The sequence below is a fragment of the Tasmannia lanceolata genome, unplaced genomic scaffold (genome assembly GCF_043159265.1).
Source record: "Tasmannia lanceolata isolate RefF3 unplaced genomic scaffold, GAP_Taslan_0.1 ptg000008l, whole genome shotgun sequence".
NCBI classification, from domain to species: Eukaryota; Viridiplantae; Streptophyta; class Magnoliopsida; order Canellales; family Winteraceae; genus Tasmannia; species Tasmannia lanceolata.
The window spans coordinates 32,148,534-32,168,393 of record NW_027518685.1 but is presented as its reverse complement, the minus strand read 5'-3'; the positions used below and the strand labels follow the sequence as shown (position 1 = coordinate 32,168,393).

General features: G+C 36.4%; 1 protein-coding gene across 2 annotated transcripts in view; it reads right to left on the bottom strand.

Moving 5' to 3' along the window:
• Nucleotides 1-16,819, bottom strand: part of LOC143885210 (putative LRR receptor-like serine/threonine-protein kinase At1g06840) — a 45,580-nt gene extending 28,761 nt beyond the window's left edge. The window contains exons 1-9 of one of the 2 annotated variants that reach the window (XM_077389272.1): nucleotides 16,465-16,819; nucleotides 15,463-15,667; nucleotides 13,321-13,468; nucleotides 11,095-11,166; nucleotides 10,875-10,946; nucleotides 5,040-5,183; nucleotides 4,861-4,932; nucleotides 4,631-4,702; nucleotides 3,518-3,589 (exon numbers count right to left, since the gene is read on the bottom strand). In XM_077389272.1, coding sequence (XP_077245387.1) covers nucleotides 3,518-3,589; nucleotides 4,631-4,702; nucleotides 4,861-4,932; nucleotides 5,040-5,183; nucleotides 10,875-10,946; nucleotides 11,095-11,166; nucleotides 13,321-13,468; nucleotides 15,463-15,553 — 743 coding nt within the window. In that variant the 5' untranslated portion in view covers nucleotides 15,554-15,667; nucleotides 16,465-16,819. The remainder of the gene's footprint in view (nucleotides 1-3,517; nucleotides 3,590-4,630; nucleotides 4,703-4,860; nucleotides 4,933-5,039; nucleotides 5,184-10,874; nucleotides 10,947-11,094; nucleotides 11,167-13,320; nucleotides 13,469-15,462; nucleotides 15,668-16,464) is intronic. The other variant, XM_077389273.1, reaches the window with a different exon arrangement.
• Between the last annotated feature and the right edge of the window lie 3,041 nt (nucleotides 16,820-19,860).

Genomic DNA, 19,860 nt, shown 5'->3' with positions numbered 1-19,860 from the left:
TACCTGATTGGTTGTGACAGCACTATCTGATCCATCACGTGATATATTAATTGTCCTTGGAATTCCACTAGGACCCAATCCACTTTTATTGAGGACGTTTACCAAATTCTTACATGCGGCATTCTTATGGAAATTATTATGCGAGCGATGCAAGCGTCTTTTAGGTGGAGATGTGAGATCATGACAATGATCCTCCACAAAAGCGCTAACTTCCCACATTCCATCTCTAAATTTAATATCCATCTTAGCTTTACACCCTTCTCTTACAGTACGACGTCTTTTCACTTCCCCTTCCCTACCCTCCAGTCTCTTATCTTTAGAATATCTCTCTCATTCTTTATCACAAACAAACCTCCTAAATATCACTTTCCCTGTTTTCTTCGACTTACTGGTCCTGCATTTCCTTACCCCAAACCCTGTAGACAAACCATATACATTGTAAAAGTCGTAGGCAGCCGCCTCGCTATCAAACTGCTGCTTTTCCACCGGCTTATGAGCTACGTTGCTCCTACCATTATCCTTAGTAGGAGTCTGCAAACTACCACTGCAACCCTCTTCGTTATCAACACAAACCAACGTACCCTCATTAAGATTTTCCTCCTCACCAACCAAAAGAAATCCATTCCCCTCAACTTCATCATTTACTAACCCACCAACAGCTTGTGATAACGTATCATCAACGATAATTAACCTATTAGCATCAACATCATCAATGGATAACCCACAAACATTTGACATAGTATCATCCATTACCTGCGAAGGGCATTGGCCATTGGGATGTTAGGTGATCATATACAACTCACAAGCACTATCTGCAATTATCATAAATTAAGAAATAAAATGCAAAGAAAAAAATAGAAATGGCACACTGTGGTAACGATAAATAGAAAAAATTGACATAAAAGTGAAGTCAACAACAACAACAATTAAAACGGGGTAAAAAAAGTGGAGAACCCTAACCAGCAGAATTTACAACAGCAATTTCTTCTTTGATGGGTTCGATTCTGCTAGTTCGAATGGGTTCGAACCAGCAGAATCGAACCCTAAGAACCCTAATTGATTTTCTCTCCTTCTCAATTTACTTCAAGATTTTGGGGTTTTAAAAAAACCCAAAATCGTGGGTCTCTTCTCACCCTAAACCCTTTTTTCTCGCTAATTCTCTATCCCTAAACAAGATGGGTTATTTTTCACTTCACCAGCTCCACTCACCACCCATTTATCTTCAAAGAATCAACCGATCAAAACCCACTAGAATGATTTTGGGTTTTTTTAAAACCCCAAAATCGTGGGGTAAATTGAGAAGGGGAAAAAATAAATGGGTTGTTAAGGTTCGATTCTGCTGTTTCGAATGGGTTCGAAACAGCAGAATCGAAAGCTATCCACTCATTTTCCCCCAAAAAAAAAAGGAAAAATGGAATAAAAGGGTTTAGGGTGAGAAGAGACCCACGATTTTGGGTTTTTTTAAAACCCCAAAATCGTGGGGTAAATTGAGAAGGGAAAAAAAGAAATGGGTTGTTAGGGTTCGATTCTGCTGTTTCAAATGGGTTCGAAACAGCAGAATCGAAAGCTACTCACTCGTTTTCCCCCAAAAAAAAAAGAAAAAATGGAATTCGGTTTGGGGAAAAGTACCTGGTACTTCTGCGTGAGGAAGAAGATGAAGGTGGGCGTGAGCTTTCTCTGCGAGCGGAAAAATCCGAAGGTGGGCGTGGTTGAGAAGCTTCGTGGTTGGGAAGAACAAGCTTCTGTGCTCTTCTTTCTCACGAGGGTTTACTTTTCTCAAAAAAAATTTCTCATCCGACGGCTGAAAATGAGTGAATCCGAAGGTTGTTAGCTTATATGCGTTATATAAAGAGGGAGGAGTAGATAGCATATCTACACGGCCGAGTATAATCACTTTTCTCTCTCTCTCTCTCTCTCTCTCTCTCTCTCTCTCTCTCTATATATATATATATATATATATATATATATATATATATATATAGTAAAGGGTTTCTACGCTTGAGCGCAGATAATCTCTTTCCAATGCATTCTTATAGATGATTCCTTTCGATGAGCTTATTTGCGCTCGAGTGCAAAAGCAGGAGTGGGCCCACATTGTTGGGGGGATCCAAAGCATTCGTTTGGAAGGCTCTTTCATGGATAGGGTGTCCACGAAAAATCGGCTCCATTGGATCATCATAGGGTGTCCATTTGTGGGGTGAAAAAATGGGCAGATTAGTGGACAAACAGTATCTGTCCATTTTCACCCACACAAACGGACACCCTATGATGATGAAGCTGATTTTTGGTACACCGACCATCCATGATGGGGCCTTTTAAATGAATGCTTAGGATCACCCCAACAATGTGGCCCCACCCTTGTTTCCTGCACTCGAGCACAGATAACTTATCTGTGCTCGAGCGCAGGAACCCTTTTCTCATATATATATATATATGTGTGTGTGTGTGTGTGTGTGTGAGAAAAGTGTTGTGCGCTTAAGCGCACCATTTTTTTGGTGCGCTTAAGTGGTTATAACGCCTCCCATTCGTTTAAATGTTTGGGTCCCACATACAGGAACCAATGGGAGGCATTATAATCACTTAAGCGCACCAACACTTCTCTCTCTCTCTCTCTCTCTCTCCATATATATATATATATATATATATATATATATATATATATATATATATGTATGAGAAAACGGTTCCTACACATATGTGTAGATAAGTTATCTACAGACTAGATTAAAATACAGTGGGGACCACATTATTTGGGTGATCCAAACCATTCATTTTTAAGGCCCTCACATAGATAGGGTGTCCATAAAAAATCAGATCCGTAGGATCATCCTAACTCTTCGAACTGTGGAGGCAAAAAATGGACTAATTTGTGAAGGTTTAAAGACATCCATTTTACCTCCACAAATCGTAGGGTTGGGATGATCCTATGGATCTGATTTTTTGTAGACACCCTATCTATGTGAGGGCCTTTAAAATGGATGGCTTGGATCACCCAAACAATGTGGGCCCCCACTGTATTTTAAGCTAGTGTGTAGAGAACTCTCTACACATATGTGTAGGAACCGTTCTCTCTCTCTCTCTCTCTCTCTCTCTCTCTCTCTCTATATATATATATATATATATATTCTGGTCCATCAGCTAGAAATAAGGTGAGCCCAAAAAATCATCTCCATAGGGTCATCCTAACCCTTCGATTTGTGGAGTTTTAAACCCGTCCATTTTAACCTCCACAAATCGAAGGGCTAGGATGATCCTATGGGATTTGCTAGGCAGTTTCCCATAGATAGGGGTGTCAAAAGAAATTAGTTGGACATCGCAAAAATATCGAAAAAGACCAAGTGTGATTCAACACCTAAGAATAATGCATAGGGACAGGCTATATGTGTGTGTGTGTGTCTATATATATATATATATATATATATATATATTCATTCTTTTTTGAAGGTGGATTCTGCCTTATCAGCATAAATTAACAAAAAAACAAATTCAAAATTAGTGTTTAAGAAAACGGACTTACAATTTAACAAGCTCTAACATGTTGCCATAAGAAGCTGGAATCTCACTATCGAAGTGGTTGTTATCAAGCTGACTGCGAAAGAAAAATTACCTTAAAGGAAAATTATAATCAGTAACCGCAAGATTGCTAATTACTTATATAAAAGAGTAGCTAATTGCTTATAAAAATGAGTAGCGAAGTAGTCGATGGACATGCAAGTTTGTAAACAGTCAATGAAGAAAAGAGGGAATCAAACATGTAATTATGAAATCAGAAAAAGTGCACGACAACGAAACAAGGAATTGGAATTTCAAGTTCCTCTTCAAATAATTCAAAGGAATCATCCTGTCAATGGACAGATGACCATATGTCAGGATCTCAAGCTTCTCTCCATTGATTGCAGACTTGCAGTCACGAAACAGTCCAAAGCTGCATAAAGGCCTACATCTATTGAAGGAATCCACCTTCGCAGAGATAAAATAGAGGAACATATCCACACTAATTGGGTACAAACCCACCATTGTAGTTGAAGGACAATAGTCCTCTCAAATCAGTTCAGAATGATTCAGAGTATCAAACTCTGCAGGTTGAGAAGAACGGTGACCTCTCTTCCCCGGCTTCCAATGCTAGCAAAAAGGGTGCAGATCACCCTATCTTCAGAGAGCTTTGGTAATGGTCTGAAAACTCTGGGCATTCATTACTAGTCGACATTTAGCAAGCATATGTTCTATTTACTTCTGGAGTTGCTTTAAGAAGACTATGGACATACATTTAATGATCAATGCATTATTGATCACGAAAACAAATTGCATACTATAGTTTTTACATTGCTCTTTTCCCAGAGAGAAATCCTAGACATTGGAACATTTAATCAATCAACTGCTAGAAAATAGCAAGGGCCCTCTACAATCTATGTCGAAGTTATCATAAGCAATTCAACCTTCAAGACAAGCAACAGACTAGACTCAACAAACAAATAGTGAGTTTAAAAATCACTATAAGGAGAAAGTGTAGATAAGGGATGAGATGAATAATCACTCCAAAAAGGTAAAGATTCACCAGCAGAATCAATAAATTAGAAAAAGCGCATTAATGTTATGTAGCATGCAAAATTAGTGCAAGGAGAGAACTTACAGTAGGAAAAGGTATGGCAATTGAGATAACTCTGGTGGGAGATACCCAGATAAGTTGTTATTGTCCAGCAGCCTGCAAAATCCGCCTACTATGTTTATAACAAAACAATCATGAACATAATGAAACTAGCATACGAGTAATTAACAATTGACTATCTGATCATTTGGAATAATTACAATTGGAACCCAATATTGTACTGAAAATACAAACAGGAGAGAAAACTGACTTACAAGTGCACAAGCTTCAGCAATCTGGCAAGCTCAGGTGGAATTTGCCCACTAATTGAATTATTGTTCATGTGGCTGCCAAAAAACAGAAGATGAGTTAAATGTAAACTGGTTAAAATTTATTTCCAACAGATAAAAATGCAAATTATACGCAATAAATGTTGAAAATTAAACCTACTCACAAGTGTTTCGCTCTTTCCAAGTTTGCAAGTGATTTTGGTAATGGTCCCGATATATAGTTCTGGTCTATTTGAATTCTATTCAAGTTAGGAAGATAACCAATCTCATCAGGCAAGGAACCAGATAACTGATTTCCACTCAAGAGCCTGCAAATGGGGAGTAGCAAAAGTAAATGATTGAAGAAACAAACCCTTCTAGCATGCCGTTTGCAAATTTGAAAAAACATGCACAAGCAATGCAGTTTTGCGAAGAAATGTCAATCTACGGATCCAAACGAAAATGAGAACAAAACGATTCACATCAATGTAGAATAAATCCAACTTAAGGTGGTAATCCAGCAATTGCAACCATGGATTTAAATTTCGGTTTCGGTTTCGGTCCCTACTGAAACCGAATTTTTTTTTTTTTCAAATTTCGGTCATTTCAGCTGAGATTTGTACAATTTCGGTCAAAATGACCACATTTCAGCAGAAATTCCCAACCGTGAAGATTTCAAATGTTTATATTAACAATTAGATTACACCTCCTAACCATGAAGATTCCAAATGTTTCGATCAGGAAACCAATAACCAATTGGTGATGCCTTGGTTATTAAATTCCAGGGAACCACAGGTTGCTAGGAGCATGTATTTTCTCTCAACTGCTATGGAGATTTGGGATACATCCCATTAGCTGTATTTAGATAAAATAGCCTGGCACAGGTATACCAGATATATGAAGAGATTTTCCAGTTATGTCAAGGCACTAAATCTCTTTAGGAGCATTATACTTACGTAGCATGTGGGAAGAGTTAGTTTTCTATGAGAATATTTGCTTCCATTGTGCTCAAGATGCAGAACATCTCAAGAAACATCAAGAGAAAAGGAGAATAATTGTATTACTAGCCGGTTTGAATGTGGAGTTTGAGCCCCTGTGTACAAACATTCTTGGAACACAGACTCTTCCACCCATAAACATTGTGCATGCTCTTCTTCAAAGAGATGAGCACAAAAGAATGGCAATGGACACTTCCTCCCTTCTCCAGGATAGATCTGCCCTAGTTGATAAGTATTGGGGATCAAGAGTACGTGGTAGAGGTTGTGGGTAGAGGTTGTGGTAGAGGCAAAGGAAGATCAACACGGGATAAGAAATGTTCCCATTGAGGTAGGATCGATCATAACAAAGACAATTGCTGGGATCTTCAAAGAAAACCATCCTTTACGGCAAACAATGATTCCTTGGATACAATCATAATCCATATTATACATAGTACTAAAGATTCTAAAGCTCCTTAGTTGTCTACAAAAGGTGCCATGATTCAGGTTTCCCAGGCGGAGAGATGAACGGCGTTCGGGGTATTGTCTTCAGTTCGGGCCACCTCTTTCGCTCCGTTGGGTACTTCAACGGCCCTCCATAATATCCATTCTCCATCTCAGATCCCCTAGGTGATTGAGTCAAAGGCTATTGATCACTCTTTTTTTTGCTAGGTAAGCTAGGGTTGGGTGGGGACCCCTACCAGTTTATTAGATTAAGAGAACGATAAAACATTCAAGATTACAAAACTACCCAATCTTAGGAGCATAAGAGAGGGGTGACTAACATCTCAGATGAAGCATAAGAGTACAAGGGAGATAAAAGGATATCCATGACTATGAATCTGATGCACTTCGAGATCAGCTTCCTAATTCGATTATTTATAAAGGATCCATGCTCCTGTAATGACCTGGTCCCACCAAGGGCCTATAAAAATACAAATCCTAATTAAATCTAGGCCGTAGATCTTTCGATTAAAGATTAACGGCTAGATCTTCGATTTTGAGTGTTTGGACGGTAGGATATGTAAATTGGACATCTGATCGATCCCCAATCTTTAAGATTCTTGTGTATATCCTATCCCGCATTAGATTAAACGATCTTAAAAATCAACGGACATAATGTCTTTTCGTCACTTTTAGTATAACCTATTTTTGGGGCATCAAATCTTGTCCGTTCGACATGACTTTGGTCCTGGTAGATGGGTATTTCGAATACCTATCCAACGGATCCAAGATTTAGCGATTCAGACGTGATTTGAGTAAGTTATGACCTTTTTCAGTTAGGATTAGGCATAGTTACGATTTTATCTTATTAGACAGCATTTAGGTTGTTTTATTTAAAAAAGATAAATATAAGTAACTTAATATAACCTAAATACTAATAATATATTAGAATAAGCTGGGAAACCCAATATTGATATTTTCACCCTTTTTAAGTTAGTATTAGATTATGACTAGGAATCTAATAATTAGAAACCTTCTTGAAATAACTCTAGGTTAAGTTTATAAATAAACCTATCTAGGGTTATATTTTAATCACCTAAAATTGAAGGAAAGAGAGAGAGACAGAGACAGAGACAGAGATCACACGATCCCATCTTTTCCCCCCTTGCTGTTATGAGAAAAGAGAGGAAAAGAGAGGAAAGAAGAAGAAGAAAAGCAGGGAAAAGTTGGGGCTTTTGTACAAAAAGATTTGTTCTTCAAATAAGTACCCTAACTTGTTTATTTTCTTAGTAATTACTTGTTTATGGAGTGTTTTGTTAATAGGGTTGTGATTTTACAAAAAGAGTGTTTTTCTATTGATCAAGAAAAGGAGTTTGAGTTTCCTTTTTGGGGTTTTAAAGTAAGAAATCATATGCAATATTACTTAAGGTTGATTTGGGGTAACTAAGGCTATATGTGTGTCTTCATTGTTAGTTTACATATTTTTATATATAAAAAAAACCAGCAAATATATGGTGCTATTTTTCTAAGAAAAAGGGTTCGAAGATTATTGTTCATGTTCGTTTTATGTTGTTTATGTAATAATAAATGCATAATATTATTATTAGGGTTTAAATTACCATATTCTATTGAAAAATCAGCATGTAATGGCTGCTAATTTTTCAAGAAATTTACGTAAAGTCTATATAGGATTCATGTATAATATTGTTTAAAGAGGGTAAAAATTTAATGAAAGTTCTATGTGGTCTAAAGTATTTTTTTTTCAGCTTTTATATGGTACAAATAAGGGTTGTTTTATGTGAAATCTTTTATGTGCGAATTTCATAATATAACTATGTACTTTTATAGGATAGATAACACATGTGTGAATGTTTATACCTAGTTTAGGGCTGTTTTTATTGAAAGATCATAACCATAAAAAGGGCTGAAAATAATTTCAAAGTGATTTAAAAAGGGAAAAGGATTTGTAATTATGTGGTTATAAGTTATACGAATTAGTTTGTAAAAATTTACTTTTTAAGAGAAATCATTTTATCTGTTCTAGTCTCTTAAGTAGTCTATGTGAATGTAATTTTGTTTCTATGAGATGATGGGTTGTAAAATAAAAAAAAGAAGGGTAAATATATATATTTTTTTGAAATGGAGGGTAAATATAATAAAAATGATATAACTACGAAAGATGACTTCTAGGGAGTAGGGTTTTATTTAGGATTATACTTAAGGTTTATTTTCGAAATAAAACTAACGAATAAAAATTAAATCAGTTAAGATAAGATAATTAACTCCATTTAAATGATATTTAAGGGCACGCCTCTATTTGATACATAGAGCTTTCACATCATCTCCTTACATTTAAAAAGAAACTAAGGCAAGTGATAGTTGACTCATTTTATAAAAGCATTTTAATGGTTTGATATTATAGTTCTATGACATGCATATTCTTCGTGGTACATGATTTTATCTCACAAGTAAAATTTGAAACCGATTTGTATTAATTCATGGCCATATGTATATATTAGTGTCTTACAGTATTACTACGACCTATATATATGCATAGTATATATAGTAAACTTTCCACATGCGGCAGTATGTGAGATAAAAGAAAAAAAATATAACACTATATATACACATGTTGATTTTCTTTGAAATAATTCATGAGATGAGATCTTTGGATTCACAATTATTTTGCCATGTTGTCTTCCATCCATGTGATGTTCGCTTTATTAGTTACATCATTTGCCATATTCTGGATGATATCCTTCTCTTATTTTTATGTCTTTCTCTTAGTGATTCTCATATCCATGTTCATGCTTGATTTTTTGTCTGTCTGTGTATTGACTTGATTATAATACAATTTCATTAAACTGCTAATTATTTTATGAGTTTACTATAGGATAGTTTTCTGACTCCGTTGCCTCTCCCAGGTAACATAGAAGAGGAAGAAGATGGTGCTTTTGCAAATGAACAACTTTGAACCACATTAGAACGGGGATTGAGCAATCAGGTTTTGGGAATGACAATGTCGTCATCCCGCGAGTTTGAAAATTTTAGTTTGAGTTATTTGAGTTCAGTTAGACAGTTAGTTATGGATTTAGACATTTTATTTAGTTGTGGTTTCCCATTTGGGGTAGCGATTTGGATTTTGGGATTTTTTTTAAAATCATTTTTAAAAATTTGCCTCAAATTCGGGTCGTTACAGCTCCTAATCGCATGGATAAGCCAGCTTGGGAAGAAGGCTCAAGTGAACTTGAAGTTCCTACTGATTCAGGAGAACTGTCATCTTCTAACTGAACTTTCTGATTCTCTGGCTCTTCCTCAACTTCTTGTAAATTGAAACCTCATGCCAATCGTCTTCCTCAGGCTTTCTTGGGCTTTCTGGCCTAGCTTCTTGTTTCTTGGTTGTGTGGCTCCTTGGGAGGTTGCTTCACATAGCTCGTTATCATTTTTTGCTACATTTCTTTCACAGGGATCTTTCTCTTCTGGATTACGCAAGGGCATTGTGTGGTCTCCATCAGCTGCTAAGTATTGTATGTCTGCACACTATTGATCGCTTGTGTGGTACGTAGTCAGTTCTTTTCTTCCCTTGATAGTTTGAAATTTGTGGAAAGGCAATTGGCGCAACACATGATTGCAAGGATCATTCTGGAAATCACAACAAAGAGCTACATAAGCAAAACTAATTTTACCGTAAGCATCTGATATGGCTTCCCCAAAGCTCGCCCGATGAACTTCAGTATTGTTAATCGAAGTCACTTTGCTCCTACCGTTGAAATTCACTTTTAGTCATCCTTGATCACGAGCAACCCAAATATCAGGAGACCCTTGGGGTTCATGTAATCCTTACAATCCTTGAACCAATCGTTGCACGATAAAGAAGATTTGGGACTCAGTTCTATATGGTGGTCATCTGGTATTGGAATTTTCTAAGAGGTAAGAGATAGAGGATTGATTTTGGGACTACATTTTTGAACTTCTTACTGAGTTGACTACTCCAAATTTAAGAGTGGTTTCTTGATGTTAACTTCGTTAAATAATGCTACCCCTAGAATTATTTAAACACTTGTTTTCCTCCCTATTCTGCTTACATAAGTATTTATATGGGCAGTGATAAATCAACCCCGTAATATCTTAAATCGAGTCCCATCTCTCTCTCTCTCTCTCTCTCTCTCTCTCTCTCTCTCTCTCTCTAAGCACTACGCTATATGGGGATCGATTTATCACTGCCCATTTATATTCCACATAAATAAAGTATGAACAACATGTATTTATGAGAAAGATATAGTAATGTCATGCAAGTATTTATATTCCAAATAAATAAAGTTTGATTAGCATGTAGTTATATAACAATTTCTCTTCTACATCCACGGATTTTAAAGTTCTAAAATGCATGTGTTTCCATGCACATGCATGCAAGTTGTAGCATCATCTGAGAACATTTTTTATTAGCATTTAGTTATGAGAAATATATAACAATGTCTCTTCTACATCCACGGATTTTAAAGTTCTAAAATGCATGTGTTTCCATGCACATGCATGCAAGTTGTAGCATCATCTGACAACATTGTACTGAATATGAAATAAAAGCAATTTTCAACTTACAGTAGTTCCAAAGATGTCAAATTGCCTATCTCCTTTGGTATACTGCCACTTATCTTGTTCCACATAAAATCTCTTCCAACACAAGGAAGAAAGCATCAGATTATAGGAAGCTTATGTGCAATCAATAGAATGACATTTTAAGCAAGTAAGATAAACAAAGAAGTTGAGAATTGCTCCAAACGAATTTCTGTCTTTGCGTTCAAACTATATTATGACGTACAATATTTTTATATGAGGAAATTGACCAACTTCAGGTGCTAAACTTCCTGAGAGGTTCATATTCAGTAGTTGCCTGCAAAAGAAAAGCCATAACATCATTATAGAAAGTGGAATGATGTTAAATGAACTATTTGATACAAACACTCTTTCTTTTGAATGGCAAGATGGCTTGATACAAACACTCATAAAAAGAATGTTTTCTATCTCCAATTAAGGTTTTATTTTAAAAATTATAAAACACATTGCCTAGTAAATGTTCTCAAAAGAACGTTCTGATAAACCACTCTTTCGTTAAAATGACAACTCACAAAATCATTTCAATTATTAGTAGACAAAGGTTTCCTCTTTTCTATTAAGTTAAGAATGCACAACCAATAACTTATTAAAAAGGACCAGCAATAAACTAAAGATTTTGAATGGCTTCTTGTCTTACCAGTCCCGATTACTTAGGGAAACCTTGGTTATCGAAAATGTGTTGATCTGTACCTGAATCAAGAAAGCACTTAGACCCTTTAAGATCATTGGGTATCCTGACGCTGAACGGTTTATGACCCAAACACTTCACATTGTCAACACCTATTTATTACATATTTGAGGACAGCCTAACATCTACGGTACTTGTGTCATCCCCCATGCCTTAAATCAAGTATTACTATTGTTGACAGAACCCATCACTACCAAGTGATCATTGTCATCAAATTTCTGCTCATGGAATCCCAAAGACCTTCCAAGGAAGTCTTCCATCATCCACTTCCTTGCAGCAACTAGTCTTCTAAAATATAAAGAATTCTTAAGTCCCTATTACCTCTGCCCTCAAGGCAGCTAACTTACACACAAATTATGAGAAACTATCCATCACACATCTCCCCGAGGTAACAATTCTCATAAATCAATGTGAATATGTTGTGCATATCATACGACAAATGACTAAGATGATTAACTTATCAGGCCACACAAATTGGTTAATCTCCTATTTGGCATTCAAGAGAGGGCGAGCCTTGGCGCAATGGTAAGGTTGCTCCATTGTGACCTGGTGGTCACAGGTTTGAGTCACGGAAACAGCCTTTTTGCAAAGCAGGTGTAAGGCTATGTACATCTAGCCCTCCGCACACCCCGCAATGACAGGAGCCTCGTGCACTAGGTCGCCCTTTTGGCATTCAAGACAATTAAGTATAACTCAACACCATATTCCCTAATTGATATCAACCATGGTTTAATATTTCCCTGAAACGACCGAAATGTATCAGTTTCCATCCTCACCGAAATGAAATCTCAATGAATTCCTTCTAGAGCATTATTCCAGTCAAAATCCTAAAAATCTAGACCAAAATTCCTGAAATTAGACCGAAATGATCGGAATGACAAAAAAAAAGGAAAGACGTTATGATTTGCATTTCATCTCATTAACATAGAGAATGATATTTGGTAGGCAACATCATTGAACTGCACAGCAAAGTAACCATATCTTATGCATGGGATGTCAGATAGGCATGGGACCAATAATACCTTCCTTACATTGTACTTCTTTATTGACTTTATTGTCCCATACATGTGCGACAACACATGTCGCTAGGTATGCGATGTGATTAACCCATTATGGATGGCTTTCTTGCGTACATGATGGTTTCTAAGTATGTATTTGTATTTATTCTAGCATTCCCCAGAGTTTCATCTTATAATTTCATCATTTGCATATGTTTCCATATGTTTCCACGATTTTACAAGATTTCCACCGAAACCGTAATGTTTCCGTTTCAGTGACAGCCGAAATTTAAAACCTTGATATCAACCGGGATCAAACTTAATGGCTTGGACTCTACAATGTAGGCATTATAGCATATCTCCGTAAGCATTATACTATAGAGAACAATCGTATTTTTTAATTTTTTGACATCGATTTAGATGTGGACATGTGCCAACACAGGTTTAGACGTGTCCACATTCAGTGACGCAGAGATTTTTTATTATGTCCAGAGATTTTTTATATTAGCATAAAAATGTCCAGAGATTTTTTATATTAGCATAAAAAGATGTTGCTCTACACTGCTTTGGCTTCAAGTTATCAATGAAAAAGCTTCTAATTAGTTTTCACGATTTGTTTACTTACCAGATAAGTAATGACAGACAGAATTTTTCATACACAGGTAACCAGCAATCAACAAGAAAATAAACAATGCATAGAAGACAGTAAATGGGAAAAGGCAAATTGAAAGTATCAAAAGCATACAATTCTTGAATATGTAGATATCCATCATCCAATGTTGCATTGAAACACAGAACCCCTCTCCAATCTGATGTACAAGGATCTCCCTTCGTCCAATTAAGATGCTTTAGAGGATCATTCAAACTGCTCCTGATAGCTCGCAGCGCAGAGACTGCAAATCAATACAACTGATAATTAAATTCATAATCAACCTTGATAACAAAATAGTGCGTCAATAGATTGCACTTCATTAACCATCTACATGCTTTAATAGCTACATAAATCAGACGACACACATTGCACAACTATGAAACCAGGATCCTTCCAAAACTTTGCATATCCAGATATCAAATAAGGACACTTGGATAAGAGTAAAGGATACACATTGATACTCAAGATCCATACTCTATTTAACTTCCCTTTTTCTCGAAGACTCAAATAAGGCTTAGCTTCGTTCACGGGACCTACACCAGATCTTACTATTGCTTAGGATGCGGTCTATCAAATCATCATGGAGGAGCATCCATTTCATCCATGTATAGTGGTAGAAGTTCGAAGGAGTAGGAGAAGAAGAATAGAGGAAAAGGACCTCAATCTATTATTATGTCATTTACATGAGGTAATTAAGTGGAGACCATCATTATTTCAACCTAGGATTAGATTAGATTGATTGATTGATCAATCTAGGATCGATTAGATTGATTGATGTGTGGAAAGGGGATTTCCTAGTCGTCTTTCCTGGGCTTTCTAATTTTTGAGGAACAACCAAATTTATAGTGTGTTATTTAGACGTGCGGGGGGATCTGAAATGGCAATAAAATCGGGTTCTATCCAATTCAACATCGATAGGTTTGACAAAAACGGTAGTTTCACACTATGGCAGATGAGGGTGAAAGACATCCTTGTTTAACTAAACCTGGCTAAGGCATTGAAGGGAAAGGATGAGAAGTCAGTGAAGTTGACGGACACTGAGTAGGAAGACATTGAGTCGAAGGAAGCCAACACAATCCGACTATGTCTAGCGAATAACATAATGTTTAACAATTTTGGAAGAAGAATCGGTGCCTAAAATATCAGAGAAGCTGGAAAGTTTTACGAGTCAGAAAACTTGGCCAACCGATTAAATATGAAGTGGCCTTTGTACGAGTTGAATATGCAAGAAGGCAAGAATCTTCTAGAACACATAACTGTGTTCAATGGGCTTGTGGATCAACTCTATAAGATGGATGAAAAGCAGAGCAAATGACTAAAAACGTGTGTAGAAGACTATATTGCATGGATTCAGATTCATGTGTCGAGATCAGACATATATTCAAGGCGTCAGATTTGGCAAACCCCAAAAAGTAGGATTCGTGGATTCAGTGATTTTTAAATAAAATATATATATGAAAAAATTGAGGATGAAGGGTTGAGGCCTTGGAGTTTTGATTAAGAGAGTCGAAGGAGAAGGAAGGGGGTCGAAGTTCTAAGGTCGAGGCGCTAGGGTTTTTATTAAACTAGTACGGGTTGTGCTTTCATATGAAAAAAGTTAAGAATTATGTATATATAAATATTTACAGCAACCAATATATTTGTATGTATATCTATATTTATGAAAAATTTGAAGATGAAGGCCACGGAGTTTTTATCAAGAAAGTCGAAGGAGAAGTAGGGGGTCGATGTTCTAGGGTCGAGACACTAGGGTTTTTATTAAAAGAGTACGAGTTGTGCTTTCATATAAAAAAAGTTAGGAAGGAAACATGTTTAAAGGGAAAATATACAGGATTCGCATTATAAAAGAGACAATGATGAGTTGGATTCGACCAAAAAAACAGAATTCGTGTGGGACACGGCTACGACACGAATCCGGATGTGTCCCACATGAATCCATGTCCAATTCGTGTGTGGAGACGTGTCAACACCGATTCGGCATAGGGGGGCAAAGAATCCATGCAACACAGGTAGAAATAAAGAGGGGAAAATATAATTGACAAAATTCAATAATCAAGAGGAAATAAGCATTCGGTATAAATCTAATTAAACTACATGCAAAGTTGCACCAAATAAAATAAGCTAAATTGCTAATAAGAAATCAAAATCAGGCGAAAGCATGCATCCAGGACAATCACAAACCAAACATCTACAATACTTTAAATTATAAGAACAATCAAGCTCAAGAAGATTCACCTTCGGATGGAGCAGTAACTTGTGCTCCCACAAGTAGTCCAGTGAAACACCACAGAATTGCTCCAAAGACACATACTCTCACACCAGACATCTGCAGTAACTTATTGTAGAGAATGAAATCCACCTCCGGTTGTTGTCACAAAATAAAAACTGTCAAATTCAAGAACACTTCACAAGATTCTTGAGCCAGGAACCAAAGTTCCACCTGCATCACCAAATAACCAAGAAAATTACTTTGGGGAGCTCAAAACCCCAAAGATTATATATTCTCGAACATAAGGTCAAACGCATAGTTGCCAGAGTGGGTTAAGGAAAGAGAAAATGCGGGAAGTGAAAAGCTCTAAAGAAAGTAAAGAGAAAATGTGTGCCAAGCAACATTGAAAGTGAACAATAAACATGTAAATGCATTTTGGAAAAAAGATCCTCACAATTTCCATTTGAAACATAATATCAGTTTTCAAGTTGAAAATGCATTTCTTAAATACGCTCCTCTAGCCTTATCGTAAGGAAAAATTATTCATATTAGCTAGAAATAAAGAATACTCTCCAACAGCATTATCATTATGAGAAAATATTCATTTTAGTAGAAATAATCACCTAAATAGGAAGCATAATCTTAATTAAGAGGAAACGAACGGGAAGTGAATGGGAAGCACACGCAACCCCTAAATTTAGGCCCTGTTTGTTTTAGATTATGACAACCGATTGTCTGGCCAAAACCAAAACCTATTATTGGATTTAAAACAATAATTGGTTTTGGACTATCAATCGGTTGTCATAATCTAAAACGAACAGAGGCTTAGGAAGCAAGAACTTAGCTTATGAAGCAAGTTTCCCCGGAAACTCGCTTCATAAGTTTAGACGTTACAGTTGAGGAAATCAAGAAATCATCTCTCAAAAGAGATTTTTTTGAAACCCTAGAAATCAAAAGAGTGGCAGCATAATTTTAAAATGCAGATGCTATGAAATAGCGAATAATCCAGCTATGGAGCATCCAAATACCTTGTCCTTAAAATCACGGATCAAAACCCTAATATCAAAGGAATTATAGCAAATTTCTCAAGATTGAATTCTCCACAACTTTCATCTATTTCAGTAATCGATTATCCACATAATTCATCCAGTGTCATGTGATAAGTATTGAAGAACAAAGGAATCGACAAAAGATCTAGGGTTTGTCCGTGTCTGACGGTATAAATTACTACAGGGATAGAAATTTGCGTGCAATTGGGATTGCTGCATTAGATTTTTCGATCTGTCCGAGTCCTGATGATGAATGCAGAGCTGGGTGGAAGACATTATTTTTGAGTCCGAGGGCGTAAGTATTACGGAGTCTTTGAGAGAGAGTCAGAGAGCAGAGGATTCACGCAAATAAATAGGTTTGTCATGGGCGCCTGGAGCGAGGAGAAGAAACTCTAGTTAGAAGTTAGAATGAAAAGTGCTGACGTGTGCATGGAAGTTTCGTATCACTGATTCAGTGGGCCCGCAGGAATCTACTTAGATTGAGAGTTACTAACATGCGCCGAGTGCATAGGAGTGGGCTCACCACATATGGCTGATATAAAGGTTTCATGCAATTAAATAGCTTTTGGAAAAATTGCGAACGGGGGACACCAGAATACAAGAATTGTGAATGGGGGACACAACTTGAGAAAAATTGTTAGAGGGACGAAATGTAGGGGTGCTCATTCGGTTTGAACCGAACCAAACCGACCGAATAGTTGAAACCGAACAAATTTCGGTTACCTTAAATTTGGAACCGAAACCGAAACCGATATGAATGCAACCGAACCGAACCGAAATCGAAAACCGAATTCACTGAAGATCATCAGATTTCGGTTTTTTGGTTTCGGTTCGGTTTTACCTTCAAGAGCCTGGCAATCATCACAATTTTTGCAGAAAATAACAACCCACCAATGAATCTTAGATGCATTGGAAATGATATTTCAGAATCATTTCAAATTTTCAATGCAAAACCCTAAAAACAAAAACAAAAAATTACGTGCAAGAGCCTGGCAATGGTTTCAACAGTAGCAAGAGAGGGCTTCTTGAAGACTTTTCAAGAGAAAGAGATGGCTTCTTGAAGACTTTTCACTTCGACTTCTTGCCCTCTTGGAGGTTTTGGGGCAAAAAGAGGCTTGCAATGGAGGTTTTTGGTGATACATTGATACAAAAAAGGAGGAAGGTGATACACTGATACAAAAAAAAAGGAGGAAAATGAGATTCCAATAAAGGGAGAAAAATCACAACTCTTCACAAAGCCAAACGAAGAGCCAAAACCCCATATTCCCAAAATTAGCTTTTTTTTAATGACGAAACTAGCCTTTTATGCATATTTAAAGCCTGTTTAAAGCCTTCAGAATATTAGGGTATTATGGGTATTTGATGGGTGTCAAGATTGTGGCTGTAGAGAGTTTTAATGGGCTTTCTTGTCAAAGAAGAAGTTGGTGGGTATTATGTTTTTTCATTATAACATGGTTACGTTTTAGCCAAACGCATGTTAGTGGTTGCAGAGAGTTTTAATGGGCTTTCTTTTCAAAGAAGAAGTTTGTGGACAATATGTTTTTTTATTATAACATGGTTACTTGTTAGTCAAAGGAGAAATTGGAGGTACGAGGCATGTGGCTTAGTGGCTTACAGTATATTCACTCATGAATAAAAAAATACCCTCGTCATTTTTATACTATCGATTTTTCGGTTAAATCGAAATAATTTTGCCGAAAACCAAAACTGAAACCAAACCCGAACACTGAAATTTTATAAAGAAAGTAACCGAACCGAAACACAACAGAATTACTCCAAAGATACATACTCTTACACCAGACATTTGACTTACTGTAAAGAATGTCACAAAATAAAATTTTGCCAAATTAAAGAACACTTCACAAGATTCTTGAGCCAGGAACCAAAGTTCCACCTGCATCACCAAATAACCAAGAAACTTACTTTGGGCAGCTCAAAACCCCAAAGATTATATATTCTCGAACGTAAGGTCAAACGCATAGTTGCCAGAGTGGGTTAAGGAAAGAGAAAATGCGGGAAGTGAAAAGCTCTAAAGAAAGTAAAGAGAAAATGTGTGCCAAGCAACATTGAAAGTGAACACGAAACATGTAAATGCATTCTGGAAAAAAGATCCTCACAATTTCCATTTGAAACGTAATATCAGTTTTCAAGTTGAAAATGCATTTCTAAATACACTCCTCTAGCATTATCGTGAGGAAAAATTATTCATATTAGGTAGAAATAAAGAATACTCTCCTTCAGCATTATCATTATGAGAAAATATTCATTTTAGTAGAAATAATCTCCTAAATAGGAAGCATAATCTTAATTAAAAGGAAATGAACGGGAAGTGAATGGGAAGCACATGCAACACCTAAATTGTTAAAGTAAGATGAGTTGCAAGTGCAGTGCTCAAGAAAGGAGAAAGAGAAATCCGAAATTTTCTAAGACTTGTCTTTTCTTCTTACTATTGAAATTATGGCATACAACTGTTTAAATAGACTTTTCTTACACACTTTTCATAACACTCTTAAATACAAAACATAAAGTCCAACAACTTCCTAGACAGACTACTCATTTCCTATGCTTAACTTATCATTTCCTAGACAAAGATATTTCCCACACACGTCAGTTTCAATGCTCTTTTATTTTTTAGACACAACCTCTTAATAAACTAAACATTTCCAAGGCTTAGTTTTTTAGACTTACAAGACACTCATTTCCAAAACATTGACTCAAACTTATTTCTAGAAAGGACATTAATTTTCAACATAAATTTAGGCCCTGTTTGTTTTAGATTATGACAACCGATTGTCTGGCCAAAACCAAAACCTATTATTGGATTCAAAATTAAACGTAATTTTGAGTCCAATAATTGGTTTTGGACTATCAATCGGTTGTCATAACCTAAAATGAACAGAGCCTTAGGAAGCAAGAACTAAGCTTCTTAAGTGAGTTTCTGAGGCAGTGAGCTAAAACCTGGATTTTACAATCCCGAAAGATGTTGGATCCTTGTTCTAAACAGCGTGAATATAGTCTCAAACAAAATATCTAGTGTTTGTCCATGTCCGAAGGTATAAATTACTAGAGAGATCGAAATTTGTGTGCAATTGCGATTGCTGCATTAGATTTTTCAATCTGTCAGATGATGAATGCAGAGCTCGGTGGAAGACATTAATGGAGATACAAAGGCTAAGCCCCTTAATTTATAGTCGCACACGCAAGGAATCAAGTCAACCAAGAAATCCCTAAGCAATCATAGCGTGACACGTGTCTTTAACGTACACGGAAAGGATGGCTGGTTTTTCTCGTTTTCTATGGCAAGAGTAGTTGGATTTTTATGGAGTGCCTTTATTAATTGTGGGCCATTGATAAGGAATTCTAGGGCCGAGCTTT